This window comes from Amphiura filiformis, chromosome 10 (genome assembly GCF_039555335.1).
Source record: "Amphiura filiformis chromosome 10, Afil_fr2py, whole genome shotgun sequence".
Taxonomy (NCBI): Eukaryota; Metazoa; Echinodermata; class Ophiuroidea; order Amphilepidida; family Amphiuridae; genus Amphiura; species Amphiura filiformis.
Genome location: NC_092637.1, coordinates 8,052,449 through 8,076,012, shown reverse-complemented (window position 1 = coordinate 8,076,012; position 23,564 = coordinate 8,052,449). Strand labels below are relative to the sequence as shown.

The following is a 23,564-nucleotide window of genomic DNA, read 5'->3' as shown; positions in this document are numbered from 1 at the left end:
CTAGAAATCCCAAACAACCAATCATCTTAGGCGTATTCAATTATTGACCAATGAAATCTTAGACGCCTAAGATTTTACACGCCTAAGAATTCTTACACGTCTTAGATTGACCATTTGACCGTGACTAGTGATGGACGGTATCGCAAATTCGATCAAAACGTACAACGGACGCTGTGCGTTAGAGAATATTTCGAACAATGGCTGGGTGGTGTGTTTTTAATAAACTCCTTTTCTCTCCATAGCCACCCGCGTCAATCCCAAAGAGAAAGGGGTGATGGGGTGGGAGAGGGATAGGGTACATGTTCTCCCACCTTTCGGCACAATGGCCCATTGTTTTGTTCTTTTCAGCCAATTTTTGACAATTCAGGTGGGGCTATAGTGTAAATGATGATGATAATGATGATGATGATGATGATGATGGTGTTGTTGTTGTTGTTGTTGTTGTTGTTGTTGATGATGATGATGATGATGATGATGATGATGATGATGATGATGATGATGATGATGATGATGATGATGATGGATAATACAAATGATGTCAGATGATTATTAGAGTCGTGGTGGTGATGATGATGGCAGTGATGAGGGATTAAATTTAGTATGAAATTTTCACCCCCCCCCCCCCCGCACCCATCCAGTCAATGTTGTTTTTATACTGAGATAGGAACGGACTAGTATTGGCTCCAACATTGATTGGGGGGAGGGGGTTGCAAGTAATATGAAACATTAATGTTTGCCACTCATGTTACTTGTAATGTTTAAACAAAGAGCACGTGTCTATGGTGTCACCCTGCTCACTTTTCATGTATGTTTTTTCTTAACACGTATGCTATGACTGAGCCAAAATACACAGATAAGAGACCTCGATACCTCCATTCAACAAGAAAGTTAACCTGACGGTGTAGGGTATGATGCGTTTATATCCAATACGTTCAGAGGTCAAGTTATTACTGCACACACATTATAAGGTCAACCAACTATGTCTTTATAATTCGAACAGCGTGTGACATATTTTCGCCAATGCCCCCGGGCCAAGGTCTTTTATAATTGAAGAGATCAGATATGCATAATTTCAGTCTGCAAAGTGCAAGAAGACAAGAGGTCAAATTTTCTATGTTAAAAATAGAATCATGGAGGTATATAAATATATGCTAGGCATGTTTGTTCCTCTTTGTTGTTTGTGTATTAATTTTCATCATCATCATAATCATCATCATCATCATCATCATCATCATCATCATCATCATCATCATCATCATCATCATCATCATATCATCATCGTCGTCGTCGTCGTCGCCGTCATCATGCTCATCAACATTCATACCTGACTACTACTAGCCACACCAAAACAGCACACCAAACCAACGAAAATAAATTCAAACCAATTAATCAATTTTGCTGCAAGTCCTCAGAGAAAATCGCATTGGTGATACCGTCCATCACTAAAATATCAATCTTAGACGTGTAAGAATTCTTAGGCGTGTAAAATCTTAGGCGTCTAAGATTTCATTGGTCAATAATTGAATACGCCTAAGATGATTGGTTGTTTGGGATTTCTGGTCCTGTGATTCGTTGATTTAAGTCTACCGCGAATTTCTTAGACGCCTAAGATTGCATCTTAGACGCCTAAGATTGCATCTTAGACGCCTAAGAATGCATCTTAGACGTCTAAGATTGCATCTTAGACGTCTAAGGTTAGGCGTATTCTTAGGCGTATTCTTAGGCGTATTTTGAAGGTTTCCGCCATCCATACTAGATTGAGTAAAGTCGAATGTTACTCTGGTATTAAATTCAGTTTAAAAGATAAGATACACAATCGCATTTAGACATAATGAGCTATTATATAATTTATATTCATAACCTCATTAATAAACGCGATGCGTGCGATCCAATCATATTTTATTATTTGTGAAAACGCGAACGCAAATCGAGGTCATTAATATCTCACAATTGACCGCAAAATGCGTAGTTGTTCCAATGTCGCACACAATTGACTTCTGCGTGCGCCGTATTGTGCGTCCAACGAACTGCGCGCGCGCTGGCTGCCGTATTTGGATTGCGCGCTACCATATTTGCACAGATGCTGATACGCACTTTTGTTATTGGTCGTTTTGTTTTAGCCTGATCGATTTGGGGAAAGGGAAGATGTAAAAATTGTTTACTTTTACAAACTTTTGAGGAAAAATTTGTGTTATTTTGTAAAGTTAAAAGATCAAAGTGACGGTTATGAATGAGGTTAATAACAGGCTAATAACTTTGCATCGGTTATATGTCGGGCATTGTGAAAAATCTAAACATTTTGCTTTGGACCTCGGAATATCCCTCGGGGCTGCGCCCCTCGGGATATTCCTCGGTTCCAAAGGCAACATGTCTAGATTTTTCACAATGCCCTCCAAATCACCGATGCGCAGTTATTAACCTCTAACTATAAATGCCTAGCCATATTTAAGGCCGCTACAGACTCCGAGTATTCGACGTTGAATATTTGATGTAACATATCTACGTTATTTAATCTATCCCATTATATTGCCAGTAGTGTTTAAGTTCAACTGAATGCTTATTGCGTAAAATCGATAATATGTTACGTAGAATATCTGGTGGAAATATATTATCGAGTTATAGATTAAACACTATTAGAAATTGAATAGGAATAGATTAAATAACGTAGCTAAGCGAAAATGTAGTGTTAAAGTTAAATTCTTTATTCATCTTATATACTGTTTTGAAATTGTTAATGTGTATTGCCCAATTAGAATGGTCCAAAAATGAATCTATTTGTACAATCCTAATTATATCAGTGAAACTTGAACGATGTTGATGATTTTTGCACAAATTTTAAGGAAGACACATGTTTTTCAATATTTAAGAAAGTTTAAATTTTACTGCCGGAGTTAAGTTCTCCAATCCGCAGTGCCTATTTTTATTGAGATATCACGTAGAGATACAAATACAATGAGCTTACAATTTGCCTCATCTGAGTTGTCGCCACATTCATCTATCCCATTACAGAATAGTTCAGGAGCAATACATCGTGCGTTAGGACACCGGAGATCGCCTTCTTTTGGACATGCACCTTGTTTAGTAAAAGTATATACATAATGAGTTATAAAGGGTTCACAAAAAATAACTCCCCCCTAAAATTACAAAACATTTCTTTGCATAACTTGACATACATTTCGTTGATTTGAACAATTTAAAAACCTGTGAATAAAGGAGTTGTTTTTCTACCCTCCCGAAGTTTTTTCTTCTAAAAATCTTTTTGTTTTGGCCAAAAATAATCACATTTGTCAAAAATGATGCTTTCAGAAAAGGTTGCACTTTTCAACATCCTCATTTATGTCAAAATTAGCTGCAACGAATCATTATTTTGCACTACATGATGGTTGCATTGGTGACTAAGGGATCAGAGACAGAAATGTGAAGAAAACAAAACAATTAAATAAATCATAACATTGATATCGAGAAAGTTTTGTACATTACATGTATGGGATGTTGAAAAGTGCAATGTGACTTTTTTTTACCAAAACAAAAATCCTAAATTGATTTTACCATTTTTGAAACACCGGCTCAATAAAACCTTCTAGAAATACCCCGTACATGTCAATGAATGTGTTATACTGCAAGATGATTGCATGGGTGACTGGGTTATCGTATACATAAAAACTAAAGAAAACAAAAACACCATTAAATCGATCAAAACATTGATATCGAGAATGTTTTTGTATATACATTACATGTATAGGATTTTTTGGAAAAGTACAACCTTTTCTGCAAGCATCTTTTTTGGAAAATTTGATTATTTTTAAAGAACTTTGGGAGGATAGGAAAATGATTCCTTTATTCACAGGTTTCAAAAATTGTCAAATCAACGAAATGTATGTCAAGTTATGCAAAGAAATGTTTTGTCATTTTAAGGGGGGAGTTATTTTTTGTGAACCCTTTATTATTACGTTATATTGTTGCGATTGGTACATGTTTTATGCTTAAATACATGTTTGCTGTTCAATCGACTCTTTGCGATGACAACGATGGCATGATTGATCATATTTTATTAATGTTTACTCAGACAAAAGTATACAAAGAAGAAGCAAAATGCGACTTAACTTGTAAATCGCCCAAAGATACAATTGACCTATTCGGTAAATCCCATAGACCTTTGCGAGTACACCTGCTATGTCGTCATTTGACTTGTTATGCGCAGAAACGATTGTGCGATAAACGATGTGCGCATCGGGCAATTCCCACTTGGTCCAATCCCATTTGGTCCAATCCCACTTAGGCCAATCCCATTTGGTCCAAATCTCACTTGGTCCAGTTCCAGTTAGGCCATGTCCCACTTAGTCCATGTCCCACTTAGCCCATTTCCCACTTAGGTCATTCCCACTAGGGCCATGTCCCACTTAGGCCATGTCCCACTTACGCCATGTCCCACTTAGGCCATGTCCCACTAGGGCCATGTCCCACTAGGGCCATGTCCCACTAGGGCCATGTCCCACTAGGGCCATGTCCCACTAGGTCCATGTCCCACTAGGGCCATGTCCCACTAGGTCCATGTCCCACTAGGGCCATGTCCCACTAGGGCCATGTCCCACTAGGGCCATGTCCCACTAGGTCCATGTCCCACTAGGGCCATGTCCCACTAGGTCCATGTCCCACTAGGTCCATGTCCCACTAGGGCCATGTCCCACTTAAGTCATTGCCCACTAGGGCCATGTCCTCACTTAGGCCATGTTTTCTCTCACTCTATACTTCTTTGTGTCATGTATATAAATTGAATTTCAAGTAATTTTGTATGTCTTCATTAATTTTATATTATAAATATTTCTTCTTGATTGATTCTATTTGGTCATTTTACTGATGGCAAAAGAAATTAATTTTTTGTTTCTCACTATCTATGGTTTGGCTAAATATCACAACAGTATATTACATGTAGTGTACACTACATGAAGTTCATTTGAATTATCCAAGAAAAGGAATGCTTTTGTGGGTTATTTTGAACAGTTTACATGAAAAAGTGGTATCTTTGTAATTATTCTGGGGAGGTTGATATCTTAAAAGGGACAGGTATGTGCCTACCGGAGTCGGGAAGTAGGGGCCTTATGTTGTTTAAAAAATGGGATTGTTATAAAAAAATCTAAAGGTGGTCATTTGGTACAACATTTTGAAAAAAAAGGGTCATTGGGTACACAATTTTTGAAAAACACATTGTCACGTCATCCCCGGACGTCATCGGATAGAAAATTTCCCAATTTTGCCGAGGCACATACCCATCACTTCTAAAGTTGAGTGTCCCTTAGAGGTTTGTTTTTTAATTTAGACCTTCTTGGATAAAAAATATTATTGTACTCTCCGAAAGTGTAACTTTTTATCTGACATGTCTGAGCTAGATTCCCGGTTTTAATGGCGGTTTTAACCGCTTGGCAAGAACTGTTTTGAAGGCAAAAATAGCAAACACTAAAAAGGTGATTTATAGATCAGTGTTTTTCATCTCAAAACAAATTATTAAGTTGCAAAAATAATTTTCTGAGTGTAACAAGGCCAGATTTTATAATTATAAGTAACATAAATATTATTAAGAAATTAAAGGCATGCGTTTTGCATTTAACAGAAATGTGGCATTTATCAAATTCAAAAACCTAGGAAAAAAAAAAAAAAAAAATAGTGTTGTTGAATGATTCATTAAAAGTTTTGTGTTATACTGTTTATGAGCTTTCTATGTTACGTTTTCATATTTGAGTGACTATAGTGAGTTTTTGCCAGTTTTGCCGGTTTAAACCGGGCAAAAATGAGGGTTTTGCCACTTCACCGGCAAAACATGTTTTTGCTGGCAAAAACTGAACCCTGCAACACACAAAGAAAGAAAGAAACAAACTTTTGGATGATAACATAAGCAAAATATATAAGTGGGCCAAACTCTTTGCCCCCTCTTGCACAAATTTCTGCCAAATTTTCCCCTGTCTATTCTTCTCCCCCTTCATCAGCCTTATTCCACCTTTTCTTTCTTTCTTATCTCCTTTTTCCTTTCTGTTCTTCTAAATCTTGTCATCTTTTCAAGTACACATAGGCCTATGTATTGGTCCGAATGGGACATGGCCTTAGTGGGACATGACCCTAGTGGGACATGGACCTAGTGGGACATGGACCTAGTGGGACATGGCCCTAGTGGGACATGGACCTAGTGGGACATGGCCCTAGTGGGACATGGCCCTAGTGGGACATGGCCCTAGTGGGACATGGCCCTAGTGGGACATGGACCTAGTGGGACATGGCCCTTATGGGACATGGCCCTAGTGGGACATGGCCCTAGTGGGACATGGCCCTAGTGGGACATGGCCTTAGTGGGACATGGACCTAGTTGGACATGGCCTTAGTGGGACATGGCCTTAGTGGGACATGGACCTAGTGGGACATGGCCCTAGTGGGACATGGACCAAGTGGGACATGGCCCTAGTGGGATTGGACCAAATGGGATTGGACCAAGTGGGAACTGGACCAAGTGGGAATGGACCAAGTGGGAATGGACCAAATGGGATTGGACTAAGTGGGATTGGACCAAATGGGATTGGACCAAGTGGGAATAATCCGTGCGCATCGGCGCAGATCGGCGTGACGTCAAATGACGTCATCTCAGATGTACTCACAAAACCTTATGGGATTTACCGAAAAGGTCACTTGTACATCTTTCAATAAGCCAAAAGGTCATCAGGTCAATGAAATCATACTGCATTTTGTAAACAGTGGGTTTGGTTCGTTTGTCACAGTTTTGCGTCGATATTAATACTCACAATCTATTTCATCTAGAGCTGATCCCATGCAATCTGGAATGCCATCACACACATATATATCTTCTATGCATGATCCATTATATGAACAGGCAAAGTAACCGTTATCGCAAACACCTGCTAGGGAAGAGATATAGTTTAAGGTCACGCTGAGTGAGGAATTGTGATTAGCAGTCATTAGAATTAGACCTCTACAGCAGGACGAAAACGTAACAAATATTTGGAAATAGCTACGTACCTGTAGTGGTTGGTTCTATCGTAACCGTTGGCGTGGTTGGGCCTAAATTGAAAATAAATGAGTTAAACTTTTCACAATATCATAAGCACAACAATTATTTTCAGGATTATACGTATCGTCATCGGTTCATTGTCGACATTTTCGTTACCCCTGAATAATTTCTCGATTACTCCCTAAATAATGCTTGAATAATCTTAGAAATCATGACCCGAACACCCTGCAAATCATAGAAATTATGGCCGAGAACAAACTGAAAACAAATTAAAATTGATTGTACAAAATGCGAATTTCGCATGGTTTACTATTTATAATTGTGTCTCTGTGATATATCATTTCTCAGTCTCCCTCGTTCCATATATGAAGAAGCACAGCTCTTCATTCAAGATTTCAACAAAATTAATATATATTAATGGCATAATTCCGAATCTAACATCATGTATGAAAAATTATTATACTTTATAATTCTCTGGGTTATTAGGATGAACAAATTTTAATCTTTCCCCAGAGTAGTCCAGTGTTCATTCGAACCTAATACCTAATATTTATATCTTCCGCTTTTCTCCAACGTGCCTCTATACCTCAGTTGGTTAGAGCGTCGTGCTAGTAATACGAAAGTCATCGGTTCGAATCCGGCCGGATGCACTGTGTTTTTTTAACGTTTATGTGCACTGGCCTACTCTGGGGAAAGATTAAAATTTGTTCATCTAACATCATGTAGCCTAGGTGTGGTTTATTGTCCATAAATCTTTTGAAAGAGATTATCAAAAACAAAGAAAGACATGACGACCTTCTTACAATTTCTCTCATCGGAGTTATCGCCACAATCATCTTCCCCGTTACACATCAGGTCAGGAGGAATACATCGTATGTTGGCACACCGGAAATAGCCTTCCTCTCGACATGGACCTAAATCATGCAATATGATTGAGTTAAACTTTAAGGGGGTACTACACCACTGTGGTAAATTTGTGAATATTTATGAATTTTACACAAAAAATAATAACACACTGGTAACAAAAGTTATACATATTATTGGGGCAAGGAATCCAATTACTACACTGAAATTTCAGTGACTCAAGACAAGCGGTTCAGTATATATGATAGGAAACGAGGTACATCCTAGCGGTACCTTATTTCTTATCATAAATAACAAACCGCTTGTCTTGGGTCACTGAAGTAGTATATTTATCATAACACTATAGAATGGTAACAAGGTAACAAACATGCAACTGACATCGTAACAATGGGCAAGCATTTTAATTGTTCATACAAATAATACATGTATACAGGTTGCAACAAACAAAATTTATACAATTTAGAAACTGGTATTAGGCAAACATGTTACTTATTGATTGTATTAATTTTACTTGGTCGTCAAGGTATTTTCATACAGCTACTACAGCTGAATAAGCTTCGTTTCAATCAAATCGGTGGTCTGAAAGCGAAGATATGGCCAATTGTGTAAAGTAGTCCTAAAACAGCCTGGGCCATTTTCGTGTCTTCCCAGCAAACACAAAAACGTTTTAAAAACGTTTTAAATAAGTTATATTTTGGCTTTTGGTTTAGGTAAAAACGTTTTAATAACATTAAAATGTCGGGATATATAAAGGTCATGATAACGTTTTAAAACGTTTTGTATGAAAACACGCTACAACAATATTTTTAAATGTTTTCAAAAAATGTTATAGTAAACTATTTTTGCAAACATTTTTGCCAAATATTGTGTCAATACTTAAATAACATTATGTTAAACCCAGCAAACACAGAAATGTTTTTAAAATGGTTTTTTTTTCAAAACCTTTTAACGTACCATTTAAATGTCGGGTTATATAAAGGTCATGAAAACAAAGACGAATTTCATAGTTCTAGTCCAATAAAACTGCACTTACTGTGGACGTTTCGGAATCTGTCAGATTCCTTTATCAACACTGATGTTGTTGTGACGACCTTCTGTGTACAACTCGTTGTTGCTTAGCAACTTGGTTGCCAGTTGGTTTCTTCAGGAGATCGTCAAATACGTGAGTTAGGTTGTATTGCCCCTCGTCTCTGTTCATGGTGGTGCCCTGCTGTCTGATTTTCACTGCCTCTTTAATCCATCGTTTGTATCTGTCTGCCTCTTTGCCTAAAATCTTAGCCTCCTCCCAGTCAATGATGTGGTCTTTTTCTAGAACATGATCTGTGATGGCTGATTTATTGGTAGCTGATTGAGATGCTTTTCTGTTTGCTCTGGTACGAACGTTAACACACGCCTTATCTGCCTCTGCCCTATGTTCTTCCAGACGCTTACCAAATTTCCTCCCCGTCTCACCGACATAAGTTTCATTGCAATTCTTGCAAGGGATGGAATAAACAACCTCTGTGGTGTTGAGCGGGTCCCTTTATCTTTAGGGTGCACGAGCATGTTTCTTAAAGTGCAATGGGGCTTCATGGCAGCAGAGATATTGTAGCTCTTTAAAGTTCTCGCGATACGCTCCGACACGCCCTCTACATAGGTGATAACGACAAGGCCTTTAGACTTGGTAGTTTCATCCTTCTTAACTGCCTTCTTCTTCTGCTTTGGTGTATCCATCTGTTGTTTGACTTTTTCAAAACTCCATGAAGGATAGCCGCAGTTACTAAGTGCATTTTTGATAGTGACTTCCTCTTCTTCCTTGTCTTTATCTTCGGTTATGATCTTATTTTTTCTATCTAGGAGCGTACGAACAACACCCAATTTCTGGTGTAGCGGATGGTGGGAGCTGAAATTAAGGTACTGGTCGGTGTGGGTGGCTTTCCGATATACCAATAACTTTATTGTGCCATCGTCGCGTCTAACTATCAAAGTGTCTAAGAACGGTATCTTTCCATCTTTTTCCTGCTCATAAGTGAATTTGATGGAGTTGGTATCATCAATTTGATTAAGATGTTCTGTGAGCGGTGGTACTGCGTCCTTGTTAACAACCTCAAGAATGTCGTCGACGTAGCGTTTCCACATCTTGGGTTTACACGCGAGGGGGGCTGTGGCAATAGCGGACTCTTCCAAAAATTCCATATAAATATTGGCCGCTAGCGGAGAGACAGGGCTGCCCATAGCCGCACCAAATCGCTGCCTATAAATCTTGTCTCTAAAGGTAAAATAAGTGGTCGATAATATAAAGTCCAGCAATTCTACCACATCATTAACAGCTAGGCTGAACCCTTGCAACTTGTTGTAGTCCTTCAAAGCACCTTTACCTAATCTCTCCCTAACAATTTCCAACACTTTGTGGATAGGGGTACAGGTGAAAAGAGAGACTACATCGTGCGAGTTCAGAATGTCTCCCTCTTCAATGACTACATTAACCAACTCCTCCGCCAACTGTTTCGAGTTGACCACGTGATGGACGGAGTTACCAACCATGGGACCTAAAATGTCCGCCAACCATCTCGAGGTTTCATAACCAATGGTGGCAGTGTAGTCAACAATGGGTCAGATACAAACGATGGATTAAAGAGGCAGTGAAAATCAGACAGCAGGGCACCACCATGAACAGAGACGAGGGGCAATACAACCTAACTCACGTATTTGACGATCTCCTGAAGAAACCAACTGGCAACCAAGTTGCTAAGCAACAACGAGTTGTACACAGAAGGTCGTCACAACAACATCAGTGTTGATAAAGGAATCTGACAGATTCCGAAACGTCCACAGTAAGTGCAGTTTTATTGGACTAGAACTATGAAATTCGTCTTTATTTTCAATAACAGTCCTGAAGAACATGTTTAGTAAGGTCATGAAAACGTTTTTAAAACGTTATTGAAAATATTTTGGGCAAACATTTTTGCAAAATATTTTTTCAACCCCAAAATAACATTCTGTTTAGAATGTTTTGTATCAAGTTTTCAAGAATGTTTTTGGAATATGTTATTAAAACGTTTTTATACCCTTTATATAACCCGATAAATAAACGTTTTCTGTAAAACATTTTTGTTTGCTGAGTAGTAGATTATCATAAAAAGGTTTTTTAAGGTTATGAAAACGTTTTATGCTCTTAATATACCCTTTATATAACCCGACATTTAAACATTCTCTGACAACCTTTTATAACCTTTTGCGAATGATGTCGAAAACGTTTTGTGTTTGCTGGGTTTGTGTACCAGAATTGAGTAGAATCATGAACCACCTGGTCGGTGCTCTTAAGATTTAATTTAAATGTCGCTTTATTTACTAATGTCAATTAAGTGAAAAAAAAGCATCTTTTTGTGAAATCTTCTACGATAAGCACGGAAGTTCATTTAACGCTTTTCAAACTTGATACTTGTGAACATGGTAAAAAGTGGTCCAACTCGGGCGAATAAGTAAAAGCGGCCATAGGATTTGAAGAAAATAGGAAAGAAACAAAGTGAAAAGCAAAGTTTTTCTGTTAGCCAAGATGTCACTGATTCCAACATTATTGCAATGATCTCTTTTATTTTTTCTTCGTAAAATCCCAATTGCAATTGTATAATTTTTATTGTTAAAGTCTGTAGTTAGGAAATGTCACAAATTAGAAATGATAAAATGTTAAACTGGGCAATTTGAAATTTGGGATCCAACACAGTTTTACCGAATTATCATTTTTGGTGTTGAGTGTGCATAATTTTGATCATAATTAATAGAAAGCAATGAAACTGATATGAACAACATGATGTTTGGTTCCATTAAAAAAGTTATGAATCCAATCCTTGCACTCCTAACTTACCTGAAGTGCTAGTGATTGGCGGTGAGCATGTACTAGTGTTATTTGATTGGCAATAAGTAATTTTGGATTCAGCCGATGCACCCCCCGTTTCCCGAAATTCATCCATTGTACATAGATTCCCCTCCATTTTGTACTACTATTTAGCCCCCCCCCCCCCCACCCCACCCCACCCCCCGGGCGCACTGTAAAAAAAAGTCTCAGGTCATCATATGTTGAAATTTTCATTTGGAGCTTCAACTTTCTACTCTTAATTGATAACAATGTCTTTTCACTGTGAAAGTTACATGTATGAGAAACTCATGCTTCAAATTACCTTTTTTGTCACTGAAAATTGTGTACAGACAATTTGTGGCATGACTTTTTGTTAGTCGCCTAACAATTTTTTCCTTTTTCCTATAAATTATGTATTTCATAATGTGATCTTAAAATATGTTGATTGATGAAGACGATTATATCTACAATAGAACATATCGGCCAATAATATACACACGTACCACATTCGATAAAGTTTAGCCGAAAGCGCAATATCATAACCTGTTCAATTCAACAATAGATTTTGGACCATTTCATACGCATGTTGTTTGTCTTTATGCCTTCTCGGACCATGTACATGTATTATATCACGAAATCGTAGGACCATCTCTGGGTTGGCATAGACTGAATATTTATTCAGTAAAATTGAATCCCACGCACATCAATCAAATCTACATCCTATTTTAGAATATCGGTTACCCGTAATTTTAAATGTATAAAGTATATTGGATTTGTTATTTGAAAATAAATAGAGACTTACATCCCATTTCATCTGTATTTGTATCTCTGCAATCAATTAATGAATCGCAACGAAGTGTTTCTGGAAGGCATGGTCCCCTTGCTGAACAGGCAAAGAATCCAGGATAGCATGGACCTGAAACGAAACATGACACATTAAATACCCATATTTACACTAAGAGCAACAAAATCAGTATGTCACCTATCCCTGCAATAAAGTCATGATCTTTTTGTCTCAGTTTTTGTACAGTCCAATTGAAACGATATTTGCACGGTTTCATCACGTTGTATTAAAAAAAATATAGATTTGCCTGAGATATCGGGGAAACATTACATTATTGGGCGGGTTTATCACATAATACTGAGTGATTGTTTGTCCTTTTTGGATATTTAGTTCAGGGTGGTTTTTAGAGTCACTAGCAAGCAAAAAAACCGGTGTTCCAATTTTGTCTAGGTGCGCCCATTATTCTACTTAAATAGACTCGTCTATTAGCACTGCAGAGCAATGATAACGTTTGCATTGCCATTGTAGCAGAGTATACGTAAAAGACATTGGTAGGCTCAAAGGAACAACATACCAGGATCAGATGACTCGGTGGTAGTTGATGACTCGGTAGTAGTTGATGACTTGGTGGTACTTGATGACTCAGTGGTACCCGACGTCGTGTATGGTTCCGTTGTAGCCTCTGGCGTTGTTGAGCCTAAATTAGAACAAAGCCAAAAACAAGAAAAAGAAGCAGTTAATAAAAAACTGATCTAAATACAATTGGAGTAAAACATTAATGTTTGCTGGGCTATATGTTATAGTGTAGCATACGTAGTACTTTTTGTTTTAAATACTATTAGTTATTAGGTGAAGCGGAGGTATGGTACGGGAAATTATCGTGCGCGAAGTGTCATACTGGGTGAAGCCGAGGGCTGAACCCAGTATGACACTGAGCGCACTATAATTTCCCGTACCATACCGACGCTTAACCTAATAACGAATTTATCATACCACTAAGTCATTCTAAATATTGAAATAATTACGTTTTTAAACATTTTAATTGCTGCTAAATAGAAAAAACATTACAAAAAATAGATGACCGTTCCGCGTATTACATATTGCGTGCATTTTACTCGCCCGGTTTACGCGAATCGCCTTTATACGCGTACCGCGCCGTACACGCGTATCGGACTTGCGAAATACGCTCTCACTGACTAGATATAAAGCGTTAAATACGCACTCACTGACTAGATACGAAAATATATCAGGTTAGCGGTGTTCTTTGATGTTTCCCTTAGTGGTATGATAAAGGCTCGTACTAATAGTGCTCTCAGGGCACATTATCTTGGTGGGGCTGACGTTAGAAAGTCATTAAACGCGGCGAAAACTCCCATGTACGCATGCGCCATGTATGGTTGCTATGTCCTGGCGTTTTTACGAACCTTTTCCGCATATCTCAAAGGGGAAAGGGGTAACAAAGGCCAGATGTGCGAACCGTCGCATTTGTCTAACGCAGGTATGATCAGAACATCATCCGACTTTAAAGTCTAATGAAAAAAAAGAAATAGATCTTACAATTTATCTCATCCGAGTTATCTCCGCATTCATCTTTCCCGTTACATCTCCGGTGAGGAGAAATGCATCGTAAATTAGTACATCGAAAATCATCTACTTGCAGACACGGACCTAAAAGAGTTGAGTTCAAAAGTATGTACTTGAATGACCCTAAATGCAGTGCTTGGGTGTTCATCACTTTAGATACAGTGGTCATCACCCTTTTTGAAATATGGCGGGCACAAAAGGAGAGGGCGCACATTGAAGCGGGTAATCTTTTGTATGCTTCTCAGCTGACAAAAGATTACTCACTTCAAAGCACGCCCTCTCCTTTTGTACCCGCCATATTTCAAAAAGGCTTATTATAAAGTCAGTTTTATATCGCATACCAACATTCAATCTAGTTGAAGATGTAAAGTCAATAAAAAGTCGATTCTGGGATTTGAACAGTGGACAGAAGACTTTTCGGAAAGATATTGATATGATTACTTTGATGAATAAAAAACACAAATTTGACGGATATTGTATATTGTGGCTTTAAGAAGAAAACTTAAGATTATTTTACTTGACTTGACATGACCCTGGCCGTATTGCTTTTGTCCATACAGATTGATTGGGGATTTAAGCATTTCATGAGCATAAATTAAAGTAGATGGAAACTATGCCCTCTATTGACTTATCCTATGTCAAATTATTATCTCATTAACCCTCAACTAGTCGAAAATCTAATATTCATCCTGACAACATTGTATCGTTTAAATAACGTAAGCGCAAAATAGTTAAAAGTGTGCCAAGCCACCCTTTCATATAGTCTTATTGCTAAATATATCCACTAACGACATACTTTCCAATATTATGCATTATGACATAGAGCGTGTACATGTCTTACCCAAATATCAACTATTATTACGACCGTTTGTTTTGTTCTGTCGTAAATTTCTCCAGTGATAATATGTGAAATTATGTATTAAAGGCGTATTTCGTGATCCTAGCATCCTCTTTTTATGACATTTTTCAGTACATATCCACGATAAAAGCATATACCCAAAATTTCAGTTGATTCCGATTTTGCGTTTGTGAGTTATGCATGATTTAATACATGTATGTGTATTACACTGCTCCATAGACACTACGTTGTAATTTCGTTCTGGTGCACCAGAACGAAATTCAAATTTCGCGATATCTTTGCTAAACGAATTAATCTGCAAGAAATATTTTGTACATAAACATTATGTAGCCAGAGTATTCCAGTGATATGAAAATCTCAACTTTTTTTGAGAAAAGTGGGGGGATGAGGCTGTGGATCACGAAATGCCCTTTTAAGTCAAAGTTCTCCAAATACGTAACTCAACATCTTTGGAAAACTGACTATAGTATGAGTGCTACCTTCTATAATTAAGTATTGTCTGATTAAAAAAATATATAGAAGTCTTATTTTCAAAAAAAAAAAAATTACTATTTCACTTATTTTGGCAATAAAAAAATTGATCTCACAATCCAATTCATCTTTGTATGTGTCTACACAATCCGGGACTTCGTCGCATACATATATGCGTGGTATGCATGGTCCCTCATCTGAACAAGCAAATTCATCTGGATAACATGGATCTGAAAAAAATTAATGTGCTGCTTTGGAATCATAATGACATTTCCGATAATATATAGGCCTACATTGTGGTGATCGATCATATACAGAATCAATACTATCAGAAGGTGTACAGTGCGGCCTACCTGGATCCATCGTAGTAGCCACTGGTGTTGTGGGACCTATAATTTTTAAAAAAAGACTAAAATTAAAAAAAACATTCTATATAAAATACAGTAAAGTTTCCAATCCATAAAAACATAATATGCTGTAATTCATGTCGGCTGCGGTTAATTCTCTAGATAGTAAATTGATGTCACAGGTTTTATAAATTTATAAGAGATGTGAAGCAAAATTATATCACTCATACATAAATTCTAGACAGTTCAGTGGTTGATTGCCATTAATCATTTTTACCATCAGCCTCTCCGTGTGATAGTTTTTACCATCATAGTGCTGCGCCGTAGTGCGCCTGCGCCAGGCCGTGCGCTAACTCTTAGACTCGCCGATTTAATTATGGGGTGGACACCAAAATATGAAGTATGTCACGGTAAAGCATGGTGTTATGTTGATGAAAAGTGTATTCCCTATCTTAAATAGTACTTTTAAGTAATAGAATTTATGTATGAGTGATATAAAACAAATATTAACTGTCTTACATTCGTGTAATGGTCGAAATATAATCACTCGGTGAAAGGTGTATTGTTCCAATCCACTCGCCGTTTCGGCTCGTGGAATGGAACAATCCATCTTTCACCTCGTGATTATATTTCGACTATCACACTCATAGACAGTTAATATTTGTATAATTAGAGGTTAATAACTGCGCATCGGTTATTTGGAGGCATTGTGAAAAATCTAAACATTTTGCCTTTGAAACGAGGAATATCCCGAGGGCGCAGCCCCGAGGGATATTCCGAGGTCCAAAGCAAAATGTTTAGATTTTTCACAATGCCCGACATATTACCGATGCAAAGTTATTAACCTCATTCATAACCGTCACTTTAATCTCTTCACCTTACAAAATAACACAAAATTTTGCTCAAAAGTTTATAAAAAATAGATGATTTTTACATCGTCCCTTTCCAAAAATCGATCAGGCTAAATCATGACGACCAATAACAAAAGTGCGTATCACAATCTGTGCAAATATGGTATCGCGCAATCCAAATACGGCAGCCAGCGCGCGCAAAGTTTGTTCGACGAACAACAACACGCAAACGCCGGTCAATTGTGTGCGACATTGGAACAATTACGCATTTTGCGGTCAATTGTGAGATATTAATGACCTCGATTTGCGTTCGCGTTTTCACAAATAACTAAATGTAATTGGATCGCACGCATCGCGTTTATTAATGAGGTTATGAATATAGAACAATCTTACAATCTGTTTCATCGGAGTTGTCTCCACAGTTATCCTTCCCATCACATATCCAGTCAGGATCAATACACCGTAAGTTGGCACAACGGAAGTAGGATTCGTTAAAGCACGGACCTATATACAAAGAAGAAGAATACAATCAGCAGCATCTCTTTAATGGGGGAAAATAAGATTTGACTACTTCCCGAGGCGTCATAACCAATAACCTGGATTACCTAATAAATATTTATGAGGTATAGAAATAAGAACAGTTCAGGTATAATCAAACATAAGCAATATTTGGATGGTTGAGTTGGTAATAATTGTTGGAAAGGTTGTCTGAGAATCGAACTTGACCTGATAAATTAGTGGGCATTAGCGCAGATTATTTTAACAGCATAATATCTTTAAATGACATTAAATGTCAGGGGTTACCTTCATAGAATAACACGGTTTATTCCTGCGTTTATATGTGTAGGGAATAACCCTTCATAAAGTACAGGAATACACACAATACAGGAATACAAACTTACATTTTCCTAAATAAACGATAACAAATTTTTTGCAGTATTAATTTTAATTATACTTGTAGTAAGGTTCGAGAGCAATTCGTCGGTCGCAACACATAGTAGCGTACGTGAAGGACAAAAATGTGCTTCCGAGCAAAACGTTTTTGAAGGATGTTATCTCTCAGTGGCCCGATTCTATTTGAAATTAAAGTTTAAGGTTCAAACCATTAAACTGTATCTTTATTAGTTAACAAGGAACAACTATTATTGGATAATAGCTAGTTCTAAACTTATGCGCCACTATGTGAAACGGAAAATTTGGAAAATCACTCTACGTCACTGTGTGTTACGACCGACGAATTGTAACGTAAACACTGTTACATGAGCGAAACTACTGAATTTTATCTTTCGATGATAGATAACATTATAAAAAACGTGTTTATATCAGGCAAATATATTTCACATGTACTTAAGGGATTGGGTATGAACGTTTGGACAGTATTTATTGTGGGACATTAGAGCACATCAGACATGTCGAATTGCATTCTGAATACGAAGAATGTCCTTCTGATATCAAATAATTTTGATTTTTGAAATTCGCAATGTAATACACATTTTATGGCAAATGATTAAAATTGATATTTTGATATTTAACAGTACTCGAAGTAAATTTAATAAATCTGGTGATTTATACTTAAAGTGTATGTAGGTGGGATGAAAAGCCGACGATCAATTGAAAATTCTGACCTTTCGTATTGAAGATATGGATTTTTTTCCCAAAACACCAAAAAAATAGGTCTTTTTGGGAAAAAATCCATATCTTCAATATGAAAGGTCAAAATTTTCAATTGATCGTCAGATTTTTCTCCCAGCTGCATACACTTTAAGAATATATCATTAGATTTATAAAATTTACTTCGAGGACTGTTATATATCAAAAATGTGAAAAATATCAAATTTTAATAATTTGTCATAAAATTTGCATTATATCTTGAATTTCAAAATATGAAAATTATTTGATATCAGAAAGACATTCTTCGTATTCAGAATGCATGCGATATGTCTGATGTGCTCGCATGTCCCACAAAAATACTGTCGAAACGCTCATTCCAGATCCCTTAATAAAAACTGTTCATCAGAAAAAGAAACTAGCATTGATGTCTGCATTCTGTACATTACTGTAATGTGAATTGTATACATTAGGAAGGATCTAATGTAACATGTAGATGTTGAATGTACATACATTATCCATGCTTACTGTATCTAGAAATAAACGGTTTTGTTGACTTATACAAACAGTGTGTTTTGCAACTGCATTCTTAGGTCTACGCGTATGGAAGCATAAGTGTATCATTTCGAGCAAAACCCAAGAATCGGTCGCCATTCTTGGGTTTTGCTCCCCAAACTAAGGAATAGCCCACCAAAACTCAAATCGGGTAGCTATTCTAGGGTTTTGCTGTCCATTCCTAAGAATGGGCAGCAATACTATAGTATAGCCTCCGAATCTTGGGTTTAGCCAAGCAAAACTCAAATCCGGATAGCTATTCTCAGGTTTTGAAGCCCATTCCTAGGAAAAGCCCGCAAAACCAGGGTATAGCCCCCGAATCTTAGGTTTAGCACGGTGAAACTCAAATCGGGGAGCAATTCTAGAGTTTTGAAGCCTATTCCTAGGAATAGCTAGCAATACCATGGTATAGCCTCCGAATTCTAAGTTTATCTCGGTAAAACTCAAATCGGGTAGCGATTCTATGGTTTTGGGCTATTCCTAGGAATAGCGAGCAAAACCAGGGATTAGCCGCAAAACCCTAGTTTCGCTCCCCATTCCAGGGTTTATCTATGGAAACTTTGAACGGGCTTGGAAACCCTGAATCGGGTCTGAAAAAACTGAATCAGTTGTGATTTCGCAATTTGATACAGTATTCGTGACCTTAAATATTTATCTTGTAATACACTTCTAGTGCCCGTTTCTATTCATCGTTATGTATTCTTCTCCCGTGCATTATTTTTGCGAACTACCCTTCATAGCCCAAATTATATAAACCTGCACGCTAAACAATGCATTATCTAAAACCGCACGCTAAACAATAGATTCTAGATAATACGTGCACGCTCAAATACTAGAAATACTCCTTTCACACAACTATATAGTAGAGTTAGGTGGCGCTTTCGACACAGAGGTCACATAACTATATAATTGTCTGTTCGGTATATATACCATCAAAAAAGTACGAATATACATTCTGTGGTGTTAAAATGGTATAGTTACAAACGGTGTTCTATTTTGCAAATATCATTGTCATAAATTATGATTAATGACCTCAAATAAATCAAACATCAAATGAGAATAATCGAGCTTCTATTAATTAAAAAGGGCCAAAAACAGGTGGATCATAATTATACAAGATGACACTATTGCAAAAAATTCAGCATTTCATAAATGAAATACATGTAGGCCTATATCTAAAATAACATGGCCGGGCCCGGGAAAACACACTAGCGCATAATATCATGATCATGCTTTATAATACTGAACAAATTGTAAAATCCCAATGTCGTGTGTTTTAATATAAGTAGATTTTTTAAAGTTCAAATTATAGAGCTATAAAGTCCAGTTGATATGTTGTTTTTTTCTCATCTCAATTCACCGTAGTACTACATGTAGTCAGACATCTAAATTGATCGTTTCCAGTAAACTGGTTCAGTGCTCTCTGTGTTCATAAAGTCAATTGGTTACAAACCATGCGTGAATAAGTTACTAAAGTATGACGTATGGCGCAATCGATACCATTGATAGTTAACTTATACAGGGATTGATTTTCTTTACCAGTTAAATTTTACCTAGCTGGTCAATGACCTGACGGTGTTTTTAAAATGTAAGATATTTTCCTAATATTAAAACTAATATAATGAATGCAGCAATTAATATTGCCTATTGTTTTAATACACTCAAAGTGTATGACGGATAATGTACACGTGCAAATGCATTCGTCAAGATAATTGCACTTGCCATGGAGTTATTGCATTTAGCTCGAGCTAAATGCAATAACTCCACGGCGCGTGCGATTATCTTGACTAATGCATTGCACTCAGTTCATTATCCTTATCATATACGGTGTGTCGAACAGCATGTATGATATGCCAGCATATTCTGCAAGAATACAAGAGGTCATTTCTATGTTTAAAATATTATGACATGTTAGGTATGCATGCATGTTTGTTCCTCTTTGTCGTTAGTGTATTAATTATTATCATCATCATCATCATCATCATCATCATCATCATTTATATCATCATCATCATACAAATACAACTAAATTGAGCTGAAGTGAAAATAAAAGAGTCTATTAAAACAGGGAGGGATGTAGGCGTAATCATAATTTTATGACACATGTATTTATTTATTTATTTATTTATTTATTTATTTATTTAAATACGTAAATAAATAAGAAAGAAAGAAAGAGAGAAAGAGAAAGAATAAAAGAACGAACGAATTAAATAAATAGCAGGCCGTCTTGTCAGTGAATAACATGATAAAAACAATATCGTGAAACAATCGGGGAAACAATCCAACAATTCACTTCATGTGTTAAAACATGTATTTTACTCGATTATTTACTAGGCATGGCTTTTTAATACACTTTTTAATTGGGCATGGCCGTCCACATAGTAACATTCATGACACTACAAGGTTAGTTAATTAAATGATATTTGCGGAATTTTACCGTATCTCGTATTAACATAATTAGAAGTCCTTCGCACTACAAATATTACTGTATCCAAATGCTTGTTAAATTACTCGCGCATGCTCCAGCCGCTGGACCAATCACAGTCGACTCAGCAAGATCCTGCCGATGTTTGCCGAATGACCAGCCAAACTTTTAATCTTCGTGTGTTCGGCACGGGGATTTTAGAAAGGTCTTTGAGGGTTGAATGATGTTTTGAATCTGACAACTTTCTACTCGCATTTAGACAAAATGGCAATTTACACGAAGTTTTTTAAACCTTGAAAATCGGTGAAGAGATAAGGAAAATAATGACATTTTTCAGCACGCATGTTTTTGATCATCGGAATTTTTAGGCAAGTTGACAATTCTGAAACATTTTGAGGTATAAATTTCATCGCAAGATTCACAATTTCTTGGATTTTTCGATGAATACTTTGATTTTTCCATCATCGGAAAACTACACAGTATAACACTGTGCAAGTTTTAACGTGTTACATTTTCTAGTTTTGTGTTACATTTAAGCCAAAGTTGGACCAACTTTGAGTAATATTTCGGATTTTCTCGTTTCTACTGCATGGAAGATCATAAGGCCGAATAAAAATAAAACATGTTTCTCGTCCCCTCCCGCTTCCTTTTTTGAGGCCGCTTCAAATTTATTTTCAGTTTTGTTTAATTCAGTCAAATCTTTTGAAGAAAGATGTCTTGGAAGTTGAGATGTTTTCTATAGCCTTGCTAATATGCAAGAAACAATTCTGGATGGTTCTGTGATCACTAGCGGGTGCGTACAAACCAGAACAATAAAATAAAAAGGGCCTCTTCCTCCTTTTTAAAACCCGGACGAGAAACATGTTTTTATTTTTACTGGCAAATCATCTTTCAGACACGCTCCAGAAGACATGCAAATGCATGGAGTACAATACCAATCACCTGTTTAACTGGTATTGATCAAAGTAATTCTTTGTACTCCATGCATTAGCATATCTTATGGAGCGTGTCTGGAGGATGATTTGATTCACGTCGGGAAGTGCAGGGCAGCCTGAGTGAACACGGGTCACTGAATTAGCATAAAGGTCACACAAAACAGCTTCCGCGCAAGCGTGGTAACCTCACAGTGAAAAGTTTGACCTTATAAAGCTGTCGAGTATTTAGATACAACAGTATAGTGTGTAAGTTCGTAGTGCTTCGGCTTTACCATGTTTACGAGCAAAACTTCTTTTCAGCTGCGAATCCGGGGTTTAGGGGTGCACACCAGTAAATAGCTCCCATTGACTTTCTGTACAAACAGGGTCCAGGAAAACGTCATTTTCTTGACTCCAGAGCGACTCAGTTCTTCAAAACTTACTTTTTCTGCAAGTCAAAGGTCAGATGAAGTCATCTATTGTAGAAATTATATACGGAGTCCAGCATTTTTTTCCAGGAAAATGCCGACTAGATCACCCTATAGCCCATACAGCGTACGCCACCTCACAAATAGCTTGGTGTTTCTGAAATGTAACACATTTTGAAAGTTTAGCCAAATTGTAATAAAAAGTCAGATCCTGCTCATTTTTCACAGACAATCTATTTCCCAGGCCTAAATGAGGATTAAATATGAATAAGGGCATAATAGTTGGGTTTTAAGCCTTTTCTAATGGATTTAATTCAGTCATATTGCACGTTTCCTCGTTTAAAACACTGATTTTTTCCTCACAGGGTGTAGGAGGCTTGTATTTACTGGTGTGCACTCTTAGCGGCACAAGTGTATCATTATCTGGTTTTGCTGCCCATTCTTGGGTTTAGCCACGAAACCCTAGATTCGCTACCGAAACCTGGGTTTAGCGGCACAAGAGTATCATTTAGCGCGCCAAACCGTGGTATTGCTACCCATTCCTTAGTTTGGGGAGCAAAACCCAAGAATGGGCTGGCGAAACCCGGGTATGGCGACCGATTCTTGGGTTTTGCTCGAAATGATACACTTATGCTTCCATATACGCGGGTAAGAAATGTTTTTGCCTTGGTCTTACTACAACCATGGTCAAAATGTGTTGGGACACTTACGGAAAACGTACACTATATTATGGCCTTATTTCTGTAATTTGGTGAAATGGGGTTTTCTTTGGTGTCAGGCCTATACCTTTTCCTAACACCCCAATCCTCCCCTTTCCCCACCAATCAATGTTGGGTGTCACTAGGCGTGCGTGACCATAAAAGTAGGATTCAACATTGATCGGGGAGTGGGGTCTTATTTTACATTACCCTATCAAAACCGTCTCAACACTTATGGCCAGCATTGTAGATTTTAAAAAATACAGACATCTTTGTTCAACATACTGTTATCTAATATCGATAATTTATCATTTTACTCACAAAAAAGT

The 23,564-nt window shown here is 37.2% G+C and overlaps 1 protein-coding gene across 1 annotated transcript in view; it reads right to left on the bottom strand.

Moving 5' to 3' along the window:
* Positions 1-23,564, bottom strand: part of LOC140163340 (uncharacterized) — a 104,609-nt gene that overhangs the window by 24,353 nt on the left and 56,692 nt on the right. Inside the window, exons 15-22 of the mRNA XM_072186738.1 lie at positions 17,001-17,111; positions 15,526-15,639; positions 14,053-14,163; positions 13,070-13,192; positions 12,514-12,627; positions 7,816-7,926; positions 6,786-6,899; positions 2,963-3,073 (exon numbers count right to left, since the gene is read on the bottom strand). Coding sequence (XP_072042839.1) covers positions 2,963-3,073; positions 6,786-6,899; positions 7,816-7,926; positions 12,514-12,627; positions 13,070-13,192; positions 14,053-14,163; positions 15,526-15,639; positions 17,001-17,111 — 909 coding nt within the window. The remainder of the gene's footprint in view (positions 1-2,962; positions 3,074-6,785; positions 6,900-7,815; positions 7,927-12,513; positions 12,628-13,069; positions 13,193-14,052; positions 14,164-15,525; positions 15,640-17,000; positions 17,112-23,564) is intronic.